The sequence below is a fragment of the Chiloscyllium punctatum genome, chromosome 8, assembly GCF_047496795.1.
Source record: "Chiloscyllium punctatum isolate Juve2018m chromosome 8, sChiPun1.3, whole genome shotgun sequence".
Taxonomy (NCBI): Eukaryota; Metazoa; Chordata; class Chondrichthyes; order Orectolobiformes; family Hemiscylliidae; genus Chiloscyllium; species Chiloscyllium punctatum.
In genome coordinates this window covers 6420495-6439657 of record NC_092746.1, presented here as the reverse complement: position 1 = coordinate 6439657, position 19163 = coordinate 6420495, and the positions used below count along the sequence as shown (strand labels likewise).

Below are 19163 nucleotides of genomic sequence, written 5' to 3'. Positions count from 1 at the left end.
GCTCATTCCATACATGCGCCACCCTCTGCGTGAAAAAATTGCCCTTTAGGTCTCTTTTATATCTTTCACCTCTCACCCTAAACCTATGGAGGTGTTTTGGACTCCTCCACCCCAGTGAAAAGACTTTGTCAATTTATCCTATCCATGCTCCTCATGATTTCATAAACCTCTATATGGTCACCCCTCAGCCTCCAACACTCCAGGGAAAACAGCCCCAGCCTATTCAACCTTGCCCTAGAGCTCAAATCCTCCAACATTTGTAAATCTTTTCTCAACCCTTTCAAGTTTCACAGCATCCTTCTGATAGGAAGGAGACAAGATTTGCACTCAATATTCCAAAAGTGGCCTAACTACTTCACATGAAAAATAAAACTAATTTGCCCCTACATCAAATGTCTTCTACTTACAGCAAGTTTGGGATTTAAATCCTTAAGCATAATTCTGCCTCAAACAGTAATTTTTGAGGCACTACCTTTAGGAACAATTTATTGTAGTAGTCATTGACCTTTCAGACTTTCAGAAGACGTTATATCAGGAATTAATGAAAATATTTGCTGATATTGTTATCAGTGTTTAAGTTTTATGATTCTAGACCACTATTTTCCTTGGAAAATATATTTTAAAAACTATCAGAATGGATAATTTTGATCATTCTTGAAAATACAGTCAGTATGAGGAGCATTGTCTGTTAATGGGGATAATAATAGACGAAGCCTCTTACATGGTGGAGAAAGGGAACATTGCCTTAAAGAAATATCATCAATGTTGTTGAACAATTCTTACAATTGGTGTTCTGAAGCTATTGCAGTGGTCTTTCAAAGGTGGAAGTGCACTAGGAGAACTTAAAACAATTTCTGTGGCCGATACAACTATACAATTTTAAGATAATTAAAGTGTAATTTATTTTAGTATAATTTTCTGAACTACTGTCACGAGTATATATGTTACCTTTAATTTTCTTAGCCACAATCACATCATAACTTTTTGCAGGCATATCAGGATTAATGGGCAGCAACTGTCCAGCTCGTGTCCCAGTATGTGGATCGCTTGCTGAGATGAAGTCCGGGAATACTGCAAACTTGGAAATGTGGGAAAAGTATGGGTGTTCAGTTGGAAATGGCGCTCGTATCTGCTTCTGACTAAAACATAAAGATACAACACATCCTATGAAGAAATTAGCGAAAATAAAATACAGGAAGTCTAAACAAATGTAAAAATATTGCAATTGCTTAAGTTTGGTTAACTTCTGGAGGATTAAGAGGATCCTGCAGTTTGCTTAAGTTCCCACCTGAAGATTTAAGATCTCTTTTTCTCTGCCAGCCTCTGACCAATGTGTTGTGTACTTTTAATATTTTCTGTTATGTTACTTACTTTAATAAACTTAGTAATTTTTCTAGGATTGCACTGTATTCCACAGGTGAAAAAAGTCAGTTCACTCTTAGATACTAAAATGTTCCATTCTATTTCTGAACTGCAACTGATCCTTTCCAAAAGAATGGATTTCATTGCATCCAGAGGCATTTATTATTGTCAAGCCTTGCTCACAAACATTACAGAACCACTTTAAAGCAATTCCGTTATTTAATGCTTTACACAATGTACATAAACTACCACATCATCGATGTGACTTGCAGAAAATGTCATTCTTCACATGTTACTTTATGCTGCACACAGAAGCAAGATCTACTTCATTTTATTTTGAGAAGATACAGATTACTCAAAGAAATCTAACCAGGTTCAACTTTTAATTGCAAATATGCAAAGAAATGGTGATAATTTGGAAATAAAACAATTTACATCTTCCGCTGATCACCCCCAATCTCAAGGTGCATTGGAAAGATGCCAACAAATGTTGAAGACCACATACAGAGTTAATTGCAAGGAATTCCCTAATGACTCGAATAAGGGTATTCTTTGTTCCTATCTGTCATTAGGTAAGCTCATAATGAGTCCACAAGTTTTAGTCCTTTAAAACTAGTGGGTATGAGGTGAGAGGATTACTTCAAACAATTAAAGAAAAATGTGTAAACTTGGAAATCAAAGAAAAATTCATAAACTTGGAAGTTCAGAAACAATTTTTCCAATCTATGGTTTCAATTTCAGAAAGAAACTGATCGGGGTATATGAGTTGGCTAAAAGTATTGAAAGATGCTCAAAAACAATGAAAACTAAAGCAAATAAAATGGCCGAAGTTTAAGTTTTTTTTGCTGATGCTACGGTATTAGCTGTTTTTGGGGAACCATTAAACACAAGATTCACTGAATATTATCCAATCAACATGAAACTCAATTATGTGATTTAAATAGATAGGAGAAGGAATCAGCATGTATGTTATGTTAGCATGTTAAAAAGATATTATGACGGGGATGATAGTCAGGAGAAAAGTGTACTTTCAATATTGAAAGAAATGGGGAGTGAAATAGAAGTACGAGATCAATTGGAAAAAAAATGAATTTAAAACTAGAAGCTTGATGCCCTGACAATCAGATTGGAAAACCGAAAGGATGCTGGCAAATTCTCGAGCCAAAACACTGGCTAGATTTTCCATACTTATGACAAAATGTGACAGTTTGTATTAAGTTTGTATGAGTGGATTCTATTGCAAGTTTGTTCCAAACTTCAGCTTAACAATACACCATCCATGAACTTATTGAAGGAAGGCAGAAAAATTTGCAATGGATGCAAGAATGTCACATTGTGGAGAAGTTGAAAACTGTGCTGACAAGCACTGAACTATGCAAGGCCATTCAACAGCTTGTTGAAGCCAGCATCATTAGTTTGGATAGGCATGGGGTGCTTTATTACTGCAAGATGATGACTGACTGACTGGGCATGTAAGGCAGGGTGGGACTTCACTGAGTGGGGGACCTGATGAGCTGGAAGCCTGGCAGTCAGCACTTCCTGCCTAATTATTGCTTCACCTTGGGGCCTTTCTCATTAGTGGACGTGATAGGTTAGTCTCCTTTAAAGTGCCTACTATCACATTTAGTGCATTTATATTAAGATTCACTATCTGATACATTTTTATTAAGTAATGTTATTACAGAACACAGAACAAAAATGGTAAATAGATTTGAGTCAATTTATATATGGGTCTGAAAGGGTTCATACAGAGGAATATCTTACTGTGGTGATGTCATATAGACTTGCGCATTCTTAGTACCTGAGTTTTTGAAGGAGTCCGACATAATGGCTAGTCCTCCTCTGTGACAATACCCATCATATCAATGTAACCTGTAACATCGCCACCATGCAATAAACAACCAGCTTTAAGAGACTTAGACCAAGAAGTGGTTTTCCTCCACCACATTAGAAAAAGGAGTTCTCCAAACTTAAAAAGGATGGTGGGAGTAACTTTCGTTGAAAGCAGTAGCTCATACTGCATAGTGAGCTGGCATGCTCATTTAACCTGGACAGATCAGGTTGTGTAACAGAACAGACTAAAAACAATCCCACAATGGAGAACCAGAAAAGCATACATATCTAGTACTCCCTGAATGATGAAAGATTAACAGATTAAAATGAAATAGTGAAAGGAGACTGATGATAAGTGCTAATTGTAATTCATAATGCAATCGAGAACCAAACTGAGTACAAAAATGAAAATTAATAAAGAGAACCTGAAAATCATTGATACTCACAGGAAAGGGAACATAATACTCTTTCAGAAACATGCAAGTAAAATAAGAGTAGAGCAGAATCAGGGCCAGAAAGGAGTTCTAGCGAGCATGTAGGATATGCTAAATTAAAATTTTGAACGCAGCTTTGAGCAAAAGAAAAGGATGCTTTCAATATCACAGTAAAGGTGGTCACAGAGCAATTGGATAAAACTGAACTGGTGCATAAAAGGATGATCACAATCAAAGTAGAAACACTATCTGATCTGGATTGGATACAATTTTGTTTGTTTGCAGAAGTAAGGATAGACAGGATTATTTGCAAATGAAAAAAGTAACTCCAACAAAGACTTGCCGAGGCAAACTGTATAAAATATTAAAACAGAACAAATAATTGTGGATGCTGGAGATCATAAAGAAAAACAGAAGTTGCTGGAGAAACCAAGCAGGTCTGGCAGCATCTGTGGGAAGAAAGCAAAGTTAACGTTTCAAGTCCGGTGACTCTTCATTTGTACAGGCAAAAAGGCAAATTGTGTCTGAGTAACTGGGTTGAGGTCTTCATAACATAATGGGAATAGTTGACGATGTGATGTTGAACACATGCATTTTCAAAAGGAATCTGAATACCATTAGCAATATCAAAACTCAGGGGAAATCAAAGGATGGTAGCTGTATGGATACAAAATTAGCTCATGGACAGGAAGTGAGAATAGTTGTGTAAGGATGTTTTTCAGACTTATATTTCCTGTGGGTCAGCATGAGGGGCACTGCTCTTCTGAATGGGTATTGATGATATAAAACTGAGTTTATAGGGCATTCAGGTCATAGAAAACCTGGAAATGTTGTAAACTGTTCATGAGCACATGGACTGGTGAAATGAGCAAAGACATACAGATACAATTTAATGCACAGATGTGTGAAATGATGAACTTTGGTAGAAATAAAGATGATGGAAAATAGAAACTATATGGTTTAATATCAAAAATGGGTGTGGATCCAAAGACTCTTTTGGGATGTGGATACATAAGTCTTTGCAGGTGGCAGGACAATTTCAGAAAATTATTAAAACATAATTCAGGAGGCTTGGCTTTAATAATAGAGGAATAGAAACAGAAGCAAGGAGTTTACACCAAAAGTTTAGACAATACTGGCTAGGCTTCAGGTTGATGACTGGCCAATGATGGGCAAAGGTGTCAAGTCATCAGAGAAGGTGCACAGAAATTTTACTGGAGGCTTTATGTACAAGATAATGTCCTTGCATTTGAATCAGAAGTTTGGTAGTCTCATAACATGGTAAACCAGATTAAGTATCAACATTTAATCCTTCCAACACAGGCCAGTGGTATGACCAGGAGAGATTCCTGGCCAGCTGTAGAATGGAAATAAATTTGGAGCCTCTATCATCACTATCTATAGCACCAGGCTATAACATGCATGGACAAATGTCACAGCAGTTTAGACGCCTCGGGGTCTGGTTGACTTGGTTGGTCAGTAAGGATCAGATTGGAGCCAACTGCATTGTTTCACCTCAGGTCAATACTAAGGTCTGCCTCCTTGCCCTAGCAGAATGCCATACTGCAGGCCAGATCTGTCTCTTTGGGCAGAGAACAGGAAGGAGGAAACAGAGGCTTTATTCAAATGGTATGGAGATAAGGAGATTAAAGATTTCATTTACCCAGAGCAATTAATGAAACTGAGGTTGTCTGAGAACAGAAAAGATTAAAGGGAGATTTGGAAAATATATGTAAAATTATAAACAGCGATCACATGTGGAAAATGAATTTTACACAAAGAATTGACATGGTATGGAATACACTGTCTTAAGAAAAAGTAGATTCAAATATTAAGTTTAATTAAATAATTAAAATTGAAATTGAATAAACACTTGAAGATTTAAAATTTTCTGAGTTGTATGGAAATTGCAGGAGTTTAATCCTCTCAAAGAATTGGCACATGCATCAAAAGGTGAATGATCACCTTCTGTCTTCTATCATTTTTTGATTCTGCTGAAGCATACAATCAGTATGCTTTTTAACTCCTCATGTTTAAGTTGCTTCATTCAAACTATGTGATCAATTTCCTCACATTAAATTTCTAACCTGCGTGGTTACTTACAATGCTTAAATTACTGGATAGTCAAACATCTTTTATACATGAAAAACAGTCACTGTATGATTAAATATAAAGTATACACAGAAGCAGTTCCTAAAATTAAATTTAAATAATATATGGGAATGGCCTTCAGCTAGATCAAACTTGGGCTAGGTCAGTTTACTTACTTTAGCGCAAGCTCTGCAGAAGATGGAATTCTGAAACAAAACATACAGAAACGCAACTTTAGATCTCGGGTCTGCAAGAAAAGCATGTATGTTCAGTGTAAGTGCATGGATCAGTGTAACCATATCATGTCGGGATGTTGACAGCTAGTATTTCTACTTAAATGTTTTAATGGATGCAAAAACCAGTTCTGCTTGCTGACCTCTCTGCCATGGTTACTGACAAGTCTCTCAATTTACCAAGAATAAAATGAAAACCTTCCACTTGACTCACATCATCTTGTGCCAAGGCAAAAAAAATCAAAATTCACAATAAGTTGTCACTGGGCTGAACACGAAAACAAGCAATCAACTCATGACCAGATAAATGCTACTTATTTTATGGATTATTTAAAATTACAAATGTGATTTCATTTCAAGATTAAGGACATTTTTATCATTATTTTTAATTTTACAGAAACAGCAGTGTATCTAACAGTTGTGCGACGGCCATTTGATATTTAAGAAGTAAATGTTCAGTCATACTGTAGAATACTGCACATTATTTATGTTTAAAAAAAAGTGTCAGTGCTCCACTTGTTGTTCATTAGTACTAATGAAGAAGACTGAATAGACTATTTACTCTGCAGGTCAGGGTGTTGGAGGGGGTTATGGAGAATGATCATAAAGTAATTGATATCCGTAAACCCACCAATTGGTGCAGGAAACAAGAACTTGTTGATCTCAATATATCAGCATTTTGTGTGTTCCATGCTCCCAAAATAACCTTCCTAATGACTGGTAATGGAAGAGCTCCACAGTCATTTAGGAAACATTACAGCCAAATCTTTATTTATTATTTTAAGGGTATACAAAAGTACGTTTAAAAGGAGCATATTTTGATAAAGCAATGATTTTACTGAACAATGGAGTTTTTTACTTGCTCGCTGCAAGTAGACATCACTGTTGGACCAGCATTTATTGAGCATCACCAGCTGCCCTTGAGAAAGTAGTGGTGAAGTATGTTTCTTGAACTGCTGCAGTCCAATGTTGCTAGTAGGGAATTCAGGGGCTTTGAATCAGATGACTAAATATTTGTGATTTGGTTTCTAGATCTCAGGGACATAGGATCAGATAGCAACTTGTACTGTAGTGTATCACCTAGTCTTCCACTGTGGAATAATTTGACCATTTATCCTATCTCTCTCAGGATTCCTCCGGTCTCCTGGCCCCTACAACTTGAGGCTGGGAGTTGAATAGCCTCAGAATTTAGGATAATCTTTACCTTCATCTGTATCTAAATGAAAACCATTTTAAAAAAATTACTACCAGTGAAGATACACATTACATGTCCTTTTTTTTAATGCTGCCAAGTCATTGGCTCACTAAAGAAGTTTGGAATCATTAGATTGCCTCACAATCTTCACAGAAAAATTGTTTCATCTGTTTTAAAATGGTGACCACTTACTTTTAAACAGTGACCCCAATTCTAGTTTCTTTCATAAGAAGAACCACCCCCTCCACATCCACACTGTCAAGATACCACAAGGCCTTACTTGTTACAATCAAGTTGCCTCTTTCTCTTCTAAACTCCAGTGTATCCAAGACTGGCTGTGCAAACATGCCTCAGAAAGCAACCTGTCCATTTCAGGTATTACACTTCACATATTACCCTTACCTTTACATCCTCTCTTAAATAAGGTGACCAGTACTGCGCACAGTCCTCCAGATGTGGTCTCACCACTGCCCTGTATAACAGAAGCATAAGCTCCCTCCTTTTGAATTCAATTGCTTTCATATTAAACAATAACATTCCATTTGCTTTTCTGATTTGGCGTACTTGCATATTAATAATTTGCAATTCAAGCACTAGAACACCCAAATGCCTCTGCAACTCAGAGCTCTGCAATCCTTCACCATTCAGATAACACGTTTTTTATTCTTCTGGCCAAAATGGACAAATTCACATTTTTATACTTGATTTTCCAGATCCTTGCCTACTCACCTCACCTATCTATAGAATCATAGAATCCCTACAGTGTGGAAACAGGCCCTGCAGCCCAAAAGTCCACACCAACCCTCTGAACAGTAACCCATTCCCCTACCTTACTATCCTATAGTTACTCCTGACTAATGCGACTAACCTACAAATCCTTGAACACTACTTGCAATTTAACATGGCCAATTCACCTGACCTACACATCTTTGGATTGTGGGAGGAAACCAGGGCACCCAGAGGAAATACACGCAGACACAGGGAGAATATGCAGAGGCTGGAATCAAACCTGGGTGCCTGGCAGTTCTAGGCAGCAGTGCTAGCCACCGTGCAACCCCCAAATATATGTCATGTAACTCCTTATGTTCTCTTCACAACTTACTTGCTTATCTTCCTTTGTGTCACCAGCATATTTGGCAACCATACCTTCTGTTCCTTCAACAAAGTCAATTATATAAATTGTAAATAGTTGAGATTCCAGCGCTGTTCACTGTGGCACACCACTCGTGACATCTTGCCAACCAGCAAAGGTCCATTTATGCTGATTCTCTGCTTCCTGCTACCCAGGGCAATATGCTACTTCCTACACAATAAGCTTTCAATTTCTGAAATAACATTACTTCCCACTCTTAGTCTATCAGGAATTCAAACTCATAACCCAGCCCATGTATCCATTTATTATGGCTAGAAAATTGAGGTGCACAGACCCAATTCTTGATATGCACTTCCAACAAGCAAAACAGAATGGAACATTTTCTCTTCATTAATAACGTAAAGATGATACAACATTAGCTTTTCAGAAATGGGGAACAGACACACCATGAAGGAGATGATACTTTTGTAGCCTTGTATTATAGCACAGCAGAGAAAACAGTCTTTCCAATGAACTTAAATGCAACTCACCTAAAAATGCTTCATGCTGACCTAAACAATGAAAGTTATTTAATTACTCAGTGTAAGACCCCCTCCATATGTTTCAAATAAAAATAATGTATATTCATTGTAACAGCACTTTATACAAATCAATGAAACTTACAGCTGGTCAGTGGCGCGAAGCTGACTCTTCTTCAATTGGGTGAGATCATAATATTGATCGATAACAACATCACTACACAGAAAACACAGTTAAGCACATTATTAATAGAGACTTCCAAGAAAACACAATGAATTTGATTGCAATCTATTATTCACTACCATGGTACATGCTTCAGTTTTGTAAAATACAGGAGAACAACACTAGCAAGTTGTCAGTAATGCTCTTCTAATAATAACCAAATACATAGGTTTATCTGTATATACCTTTTTATAAATTAGATTAGATTTCCTACAGTGTGGAAACAGGCCATTTGGCCCAACCAGTCCACACCAGCCTTTTCAAGAGTAACCCACCCAGACCCATTTCCATCTGACTAATGCACCTAACACTATGGGCAATTTAGCATGACCAATTTGCATCTTTGTGACTGTGTGAGGAAACCCGCACAGACATGGGGAGAATGTGCAAACTCCACATAGACACTCACCTGAGGCTGGAATCAAACCCGGGTCCCTGGCGCTGTGAGGCAGCAGTGTTAACCACTAGGCCACTATACCACCCTATATTTAGGTGTGTGAAATATAAATGTCTCCAATGCTACAGCAGTAAACAATATTTTTGGAAGGAATGAATAAGGCTGCCACCAAGTTAACAGCTGAGAAAACAGGTTTATATCCTCCAAATTAGAATTTCAAAACTCCTCAAATCCAAATCTCACAGTTCCATAAAAGCTAGACTGTTGTTAGGAAGTAGCAGGTTTCAATTGAACATCATACTTATATTTAAATAGATGATCTACAACTGATTCAAGGAGGTAAACAACTAGATTAAACATGGGAAAGTATTAGGTGGGTCAGAGTTGCCGAGACTGACAGAGGTCATGCTGGCGAACTGCACAGTGTGGTAAATTGGTTTGGTTGAGCTACAGACACAATAAGCATGATGGAATATGCTGGTATGGCAATAATAGAGACAATGGGGCCAAGAATGTAATAATGGGGTCAAGGACAGAATCTATTTGATTAGCACTTAGAAGTAATAGATAATATTACACAACTCAGTGCATTCCATAAATGACCAATAAATGGCTAAGGAACAAATGATGGGTATTCCAGGAACTATAATTACCCTAACCTATAATGGGGCAATAATACTAACGTACAGGACAGTGAGGGGAAGAATTTCTTATCTGTGAAGAAAGTAGACATCGTTGAATTTGGTTGAGAACAAAGTGAATCAAGTGGATCGTGTCAGTGGGAGAACATTTAGTAGACAATAATGACCGAAACAGTGTATTCAAAAAGACCGGGTACCCAATGAACACAGTAAGCAGGCTTCTCAGCAACAAACCCAAACAAGCAGACAAAACACGTCCAGAAACCCTAGCCACTTTCCCCTACATCAAAGACATCTCAGAAATGACTCCCAGCCTACTCAGACCCCTCGGCATCATGGTAGCCCACAAACCCACCAACACACTAAAACAGCAGCTAATGAACTTGAAAGCCCTTATACAGATAACAAGCAAAACTAATGTCATTTATAAAGTACTGTGCAAGGACTGTAACAAACACTACATTGGACAAACAGGACGAAACGTCTGAAAATGAACCTTCCAGCTCAGTGAGCAACCTATATCCAAGACAATAATGAGTATTGAAATGCTTAGCTAAGTGTAGAATAGGACAAGGAACATTCTAGCATAAAAATAATTAATTGGGAAGGGCAAATTTCAAGGGCTGAGATCAGGTCTCTGGGTAAGTTGGTACCAAGGACTGGCTAGAAAATTTGTTGACAAACAATGGGTTGACTTTAAAGTAGAAGCTTGAAGGGCCATTGGGTTTATTTGTTTCTAAGTTTTTGTGTTCATTGGTTCTGGTACAGTTCAATTTTCATGAAGGGGAAAGATTGGACAAAGATGGAGCCCCCCAGATTATAAAAGGGATACGGATTAGCATAAACAGAAAAAGGTGCATGTGGCAGATGTTACATTGTTAATAAACAGAATCAGACTGGATAATGTAAGTTCAGAGGCGAATGGGTGAGGAAAGAACCACCAATAGACAGTACCAGAAACATCTGGCAGGTAACATAATAGGAAAATGAGCAACATTATCACTTATGCTGAAGTGAATTGAATATAAAAGTAGGAAGCAATGATTAAGTGATACAGGGCAGTTGGGTGAAAACAATTTGGAGTACTGTGCACAGTACTGATCTCTTTATTTAATGAAGCATGTAAATACATTGGATGCAGTTCAGTGAAGGTTTATTAGACAAATATCAGAAATGGGCAAGTTGTCTTCTCAGGACAGGCTGGACAAACGAGGCTTGTAAATGAGCTTAGAATAAGAGGTGACTTGATTGAAACATAAGATCCTGAAGATGCGGAAAGTACTTTTCTTCTTGTGGGAGAATCCAGAACTGGGGGTCACCTTTTAACAATAAGTGGATGCCCATTTGAAATAGATAAGAATAACTTTTTGCCCTTGTAGAGGATAGTGAATCTTTGAAACTCTTTCTTCAGAGAGGTGACGGAAACAGAGTCTTTGAATGTCTTTTAAGACAGACATGGATAGTCTCTTCTTAAGAAAGCAGGTGAAAGGTTATCCAAAGCAGGCAGAAATGTGCAATTGTGCTTATAATCAGATCAGTTATGATTTTCTTTACTGGCGGAGCAGCTCAAGGGACTGTATCGCCTATTCCTGCTTCGGACTTAAAGGTTTATATCAAAGAAATTCAAATGTCATTAGTAAGCATAAAAATAGCAAAAGGGAAGTAACAGGAGGAATCAGCCAATTAGGCACCATTAAAAAAGGGTTCACATATAGAGGCACAGGGAATAGCTATTGTACTAAAAAGAGTGCTTTACATTCTGTCTACCAAGAATGAACATAGTGTCAAAATCACTATGCAACAGCAGGTAACTGAAACACTGGATGGATTAAAAATTGATAAAGAGGAAGCATTATAAAAGCTGGCTATACATAAAGTTGATAAGTCACCAGGACCAAGTGAGATACATCCGAGGATACGGAGGGAAATAATGCACTGTCTACAGTTATCCAACACTTCTTCAATACAGAGATCATGCCAGGAGAGTCAACAATTGCAAATGTCTCACCATTGTTCAAGAATTAAACATAAAGCAGTTTAATCTCGGTCACGGGATTTCTTTTACAAATCATAATCTAGAAAAAAAATTATCAGTCAATTATACACATGTGGATGAATTAAAGAAAGCCTGAATTTATTAAGGATTTGGTAAAGACAAATCATGTTTAATTAACTTGATTTTTGGTATGATAATAGTGATGAAGATAAGACCGTTGATGTGGTATACAAAAACTTCCAAAATGTATTTGATAGAGTGCCATATGCTCGGCTAGCAAAGTTGGCAGAAAAGGTCAATGCCCCTTTATGAAATTGTGTTTGGGGAGTTGTGAACCTAGAGCTTAGTTGACATTAGGGGAAGGTGGGGTCAGGTTAAAATGCTCAAAAGTCCAAAGGGCATTGAGAAGCTACAAACTTTCAGACTTTTATTAGGGATGGGCAGTCAACAAATGCCTAGATTCTGGGGGTTGGCATTACTGAGCTTTCCTTTAAACCATCTTTCATATTTAACTGTTGCCTTCCAGGTTTCCCCATTCTCAGGAAACCCAGCATTTGAAGTGAGGTAACAGCAGGCTGGGTAGGAACAGAAAATATCTTCACACAGAGGAGCCACAATGTTTCCACACTCCACCCCGCAAGGTAATATACTGGAGGTACCAGGTCCTGCAAACTCCTTCAGCATGCTCCCTGTTAACTGCAAACTAAACCTGCCAAGCAGCCTGCCTTCCAGTTGGGGAATCGCTTATGGTCAAAAGAAACATCCTGTGGAATTAAAACTGAACAGCATGAGGGAAATACAAAAGCTCCAGCTTCCCTATGTGTGTGGTCAGAACCCCTCTCGTTCCTGCACAACTCCCAGTATGTCAGTAAATAAGAAACTCCCCTTAATGCATGCAACGAGTCATTATAAACCCTTAAAAAAACAATGTTATGTGCCACAGTAATAGGGTCAGAACCGAACTAAATTTGCAAAATTAGCTGGGCACATTTTGACTTTACAGATCAGGCTGGTGCTCACTGTTCTTGAAATGTATATATTAGAAAAATAAATCATAAACACTAGAGCAGAATAAAACAACAACGTGCTGGGTTTTCACTCTAAAACAAAGAATCACAGTAGGAAATGTGTGAATCTTTGAAACTCTCTTCCTCAGAAAGGTGATGGAAACAGAGTCTTTGAATGTCTTTTAAGACAGACATGGATAGTCTGTAATTATGTTGTGCCAGTTTTTCGGGCATAACAAGCAAAAGGCATATCAATTCAGAACTGAGACAGGCAGAGTCAAAGCTATGTTTTGAATCTTTCACAGTAATCCCGGTTAAAACAAGAGTTGAACGTATTTTCAGCTACTATCTCTGCCTGTTTATTCTCTCTGTATTTTAATGACATTGTAGCTTTCACCAGATTAGAGCTGCGACAAACTAGTTTTTAAAAGCATAATTAAAACAGTTCTTTTAACCATAACAAGTTAAATTAGCAACAAACCTTGGAAGAACGTATCCACCAAAGCCAAAATGTCTGTGTCCCTTTCCCATTAAAACGGGAGGCTCAATCCTTGCTCTGAAAGTATCAGGTAGATTCATGATTCCAGCACCTCCATATTCTCTCTCAACGCCCCAAGGGGTTCGAGGAACCTTTGGTGCAGTTTCCAAATATTGACCATACCTGTGACAAAGAGAAAGTATACTCTGTTCAGTGTATTAGAATGATAAAATATCGCATTTATTTAAGCAAAAAGGATCAACTGTAAATTGAAGTTCCACAAGGGACGTCAGTTTACTTGTAGATGGAGAATGCATCTGTGTGTACACCTTCGTTGCATGGAAATGCAAATGATTGAAATTAAGCAGGTAACTTATTAATAAAGAAACCACAATTTTGTTGAATGACAAAGCAGACTCAATGGGCTGAATGGCCTACTTCTGCTCCTACACCTGATGGTGGAAGCATCAGCAAAAACTGTCAAACTGTCTTAAACGTGGTAATCCTCAGGACTGGGATTATACCCTCTCACAGTATTGGTAGTTTTGTCTTAACGAAACTAAACATTTTTCCACATTTTGCCATTTTCTGTATTCTTGTAAATGTATATAGTAATCTGTCTTTTGGTTAGTAATTTAAACTTTGCTTGCTCGACTCAAATGAAAGAAAACAGATACACTCAGTGCAGTATTTGAGAATTCCATCAAATAACTTTGACATGCATCCCCTAATATACCATTACCACCATCTAGTGGGCATTATAGGATAGGCATTAGGTCTGGCTATTTTGCATTGATGATATGTTTTACCTTGTTCATTACCCACTGAACAGATTCCAACATTTGTGGACATTGATGAATATAATTCTAAACATTTATTTCAATTTGTATTTGTATAATGAAGCAGGAATGCATATTTGCTTTGAAATTTTCAATGGAGCAGCTTTTGCAAGAAATTGTTGTCACAATTGAAGAACTGACCAAGGAAAACCTACTTTAAAAATGATTGTGTAAAAAGATAACAGGGTAGTCAGTATTTATTTTAAATAAAGAACACATAGTGAATAACTCCAGTGCAGAACGGGATTTATTTTCAAAATTGCAAAAGACTCATTATTTTCCATTATTCCAAATCGTGATGAACTGGCAGCTTTTCTAATAAGTGAAATAAGCTCTGCAACACAACTGGAGAAGTATTCTGGTGGATATCTTGTCAGGTACTCAGTAAAGTACAGTGTAATCTTAAAACTACTGACCAACTTATTCTGTGATGCTAATTTGCCTTAAATGTTTGTATTCACACCAATGACAAGGAACTCAAACGTTTACCCTCCCGGAACAGGCCATTCGGCCCATTGTCTCTGTGCCGGTCAACCAGGATCTGTCGACACTATAATCTCATTTTGTCAGCTCTTAGGTCTAGAAGCTACAGCAATGCAAGTTCTAAATTCAGCTTAATTGTTATAAGAGTTTCTGACTCAACTACTCCCTCAGGCAGGGAGTTCCAGACTCCCATCACTCTCTGGGTGAAAACAGATTCCCGAATTTTCCTCTTCTACCTTTTACCTTAAGACTACGGCCCCTGATTGTTGACTGCTTACCTGTTCACTCTAGCTATGCAAATAAAAACTGTAAGAACTGCAGACTCTGTAAATCCGACACAAAAACAGAGGTTGCTGTAAAAGCTCAGCAGGTCTGGCAGCATCTGTGAAGAGAAATCAAAGTAAGCGTTTCAGGTCCAGTGACCTTTCCTCCGAAACAATGACTTTGATTTCTCTTCACAGATGCTGCCAGACCTGCAGAGCTTTTCCAGCAACTTCGGTTTTTACTCTAACTACGTCCCTCATTATTTTGCGCATCTCTATCAGGTCCCCTCTGCCCAAAGAAGACAACATTGGTCTGTCCAATCTTTCTTCATACATCAGACCGCTCAGCCCAGCAAGCCTCTTGGTAATTCTCCTCTGCACCCTCTGTAGTTCAATCACATCCTTCTTGCAGTGCGATGATCAGAACTTGCAGCAGTACTCTACTTGTGACCTAACCAGCATATTGTATAGATCGGACAAAACCTCCCTTCTTTTGTATTCTGTGCATCAGTTAATAAAGGCAAGTATCACAAATGTCTTCTTAATTATCTTATCTCCCTGCTCTGCCATCTCCAGAGATCTGTGGATATGCACTACCTTACACTTTTCTGGGTTGAATTCCATTTGCACTGCTCTGCCCATCTGACCAGTCCACCGATATCCTCTGACAGTTTACAGCTGACCAATTTTTGCGTCCAGCACAAATGGTTTGATCACATCCTCTACATTTAGGTCCACACAATTAAAGTACACCACAATCAGAAAGGGCCCCAGCACTGAGCCCAATGGTACTCCCATGGAAACAGACTTCCAGTCACAGAAACATCCCTCCAACATCGCCCTCTATTTTCTGCCTCTAAGCCAATTTTGAATCCAATGTGCCACTTTGCCTTGAATCACAGGGGGTCTTATTTTCTTGACCATTCTGCCAAGAAGGATCTTACCTGAGGTGTATATAGACCCCATCCAATGCATTATTCTTGTCAACTCTCCTGGCTATCTCCTCAAAATATTCAATCAAATTTGTCAAACACAACCTTCCCTTAACAAATCCATGCTGAGTGTCCCTCATAATCCATGTTTCTCCAAGTGGGGATACATTCTGGGGATACATCCTTTCCTCATTTTAATAATGGGACAACATTATCAGTCCTCTCGCACTCTTGCACCTCACCTGCAGCCAGACAAGATTTGAAAACTGTTGCCAGGAACCCTAATGTCCCCTCCTTTGTTGCCCTCAACAGCTTGGGATAAATCTCACTTGGGCATGCAGATTTACTCACCTTTAAATCTATTAAAACTGCTAACACCTCCATTCTATATTAATGTAGAGAACCCTTCATCTCCCTGTACAGACTGTCAGTTCTGTGTCAGCCTAGTCAACCTCACTTCCAGCGATATTGCTTGTAGTAAACAGCTTGTCAATTTCACCCGATCAACACTTCTGTGATCTTTGTTCAGTTGGGTAATTTCTCAGACAGCGTGCAATTCTGGTCTCCTTCCTTTCAGAAAGATGTTGTGAAACTTGAAAGGGTTCAGAAAAGATTTACAAGGACGTTGCCTGGGTTGGAGGGTTTGAGCTACAGGGAGAGGCTGAACAGGCTGGGGCTGTTTTCCCTGGAGCGTCGGAGGCTGAGGGGTGACCTTATAGAAGTTTACAAAATCATGAGGGGCATGGAGAGGGTAAATAGGCAAAGTCTTTTCCCTGGGGTGGGGGAGACCAGAACTAGAGGGCGTAGGCTTAGGGTGAAAGGTGAAAGATATAAAAGGGACCTAAGGGGCAACTTTTTCACACAGAGGGTGGTACGTGTATGGAATGAGCTGCCAGAGGAAGTGGTGGAGGCTGGTACAATTGCAACATTTAAAAGGCATCTGGATGGGTATATGAATAGAAAGGGTTTAGAAAGATGTGGGACTAGATTAGGTTGGGATATCTGGTTGGTGTAGACGATTTAGACCATAGGGTCTGTTTCCGTGCTGTACATCTCTATGACTCTAATATTACACAGTCCTCCAAACTGATGCATTTACCTAGGTCATTCTTTTCTATCGTGAAGACTGATACAAAGTAACCAACGAAACATTTACAGTCTGCATGCGTTAGAAATAACTGCATGTGTGAGATGCCAAGATTACTTCCATCTTCAAGAAGGGGACTGGAGCTGATAGTAGGTGGTACGGTGGCACAGTGGTTAGCACTGCTGCCTCACAGCGCCAGAGACCCGGGTTCAATTCCCGCCTCAGGCGACTGACTGTGTGGAGTTTGCACGTTCTCCCCGTGTCTGCGTGGGTTTCCTCCCACAGTCCAAAAGATGTGCAGGTCAGGTGTATTGGCCACGCTAAATTGCCCATAGTGTTAGGTAAGGGGTAAATGTAGTGGTATGGGTGGGTTGCGCTTCGGCGGGTCGGTATGGACTTGTTGGGCCGAAGGGCCTGTTTCCACACTGTAATGTAATCTGTAAAGCACAGCTTTACTCTACATCCCAGGCAAGGTGTTTGCCAGAGTGCTACTGGACCAGCTCATTTCTCTTGGAGAAACCATTCTGCAGAAATCCAAGGTCAGAGCACAACTGGGCACAAAACCACCTTTCTCATTTAGCAGATCCAAGAAAAATACCATGAGCAAAACCAAGCTCTTTCTCTCCAGCCTTCATCGATCTGCCAAAGGCTTTCGATTCAGTCAACTGGGAAGCTCCCTGAAAGATCCCGGGCTGCAGACAGACTCGATGCTGATGTCTTTCCCATCGCAAGAACGTAAGAACTAGGAGCAGGATTAGGTCATCTGGCCCCTCGAGCCTGTTCTACCATTCAGTCAGATTTTGGCTGATCTTTTCATGGCCTCAGGTCCACTTACCCACCCTCTCACCGTAACCCTTAATTCCTTCATTGTTCAAAAAAAACTATCTTAGTTTTAAAAATATTTACTGAATTAGCATCAACTAGTTCATTGGGCAAGGAATTCCATAGATTCACAATCCTCTGGGTGAAGAAGCTCCTTCTCAATTCAGTCCTAAATCTGCCCCCCCTAATTTTGAGGCTATACTTCCTTGTCCTAGTTTCACTGGTCAGTGGAAAAATCCTCTCTACTTCAACTATACCTAGTTTTTCATAATTTTATATCTATATGATCCCCCTCATTCTTCTAAATTCCAGTGAATATAATCCCAGTCTACTCAGTCTCTCCTCATAAGCCAACCCCCTCAACTCCAGAATCAACCTAGTGAACCTCCTCTGCACCCCCTCTAGTACCAGTACATCCTTTCTCAAGTAAGGAGACCAAAACTGCCCAGAGTATTCCAGGTATGGTGTACCAGCACCCTATGCAGCTGCAACATAACCTCCCTGCTTTTAAACTCAATCCCTTTAGGACAAAATTCCGTTTGCCTTCCTAATTACCTGTTGTACCTACAGACCAATCTTCTGTGATTCATGCACAAGGCCACCCAGGTCCCTCTGCATCGCAGCATGCTGCAACTTTTTAACCATTCAAGTAACAATTGTTTTTACTGTTACTCCTACCAAAATGGATGACTTCACATTTATTAACATGTATTCCATCTGCCAGACCTTTGCTCACTCACTTAAACTATCTATGTTCCTCTCAAGGTTTCAGTCTTCTGCACACTTTGCTCTGCCACTCATCTTAGTGTCATCTGCAAACTCTGACATGCTACACATGATCCCCAACTCCAAATCATCTATGTAAGTTGTGAATAACTGAGGTCCCAACACGGATCCCTGAGGCACACCACTAGTTACTGATTGCCAATCAGAATAGCACTCACTTATCCCCACGCTTTGCTCCCTGTTAGTCATTCAATCCTCTACCCATGCTAATACTTTACCCCTAACACCATGAATCCTTTATCTTGTGCAGCAGCCTCTTGGGCAGGACCTTGTCGAGGGCCTTCCACTGGGTCCCTGTTGTTTACCTTGCTCGTAATTTCTTCATAGAATTCCAAAAGACTTGTTAAGCATGACCTGCCCTTCATGAACCCATGCTGTGTCTGCCCAATGGCACAATTTCTAAATAGATGTCTTGCTATTTCTTCCCTGACAACAGACTAAAGCATGTTC

The 19163-nt window shown here is 39.2% G+C and overlaps 1 protein-coding gene across 1 annotated transcript in view; it reads right to left on the bottom strand.

The window, feature by feature from the left end:
• Positions 1–19163, bottom strand: part of LOC140480353 (sperm-associated microtubule inner protein 4) — a 59063-nt gene that overhangs the window by 29254 nt on the left and 10646 nt on the right. Inside the window, exons 2-5 of the mRNA XM_072575104.1 lie at positions 13505–13684; positions 8905–8976; positions 5897–5926; positions 949–1139 (exon numbers count right to left, since the gene is read on the bottom strand). Coding sequence (XP_072431205.1) covers positions 949–1139; positions 5897–5926; positions 8905–8976; positions 13505–13684 — 473 coding nt within the window. The remainder of the gene's footprint in view (positions 1–948; positions 1140–5896; positions 5927–8904; positions 8977–13504; positions 13685–19163) is intronic.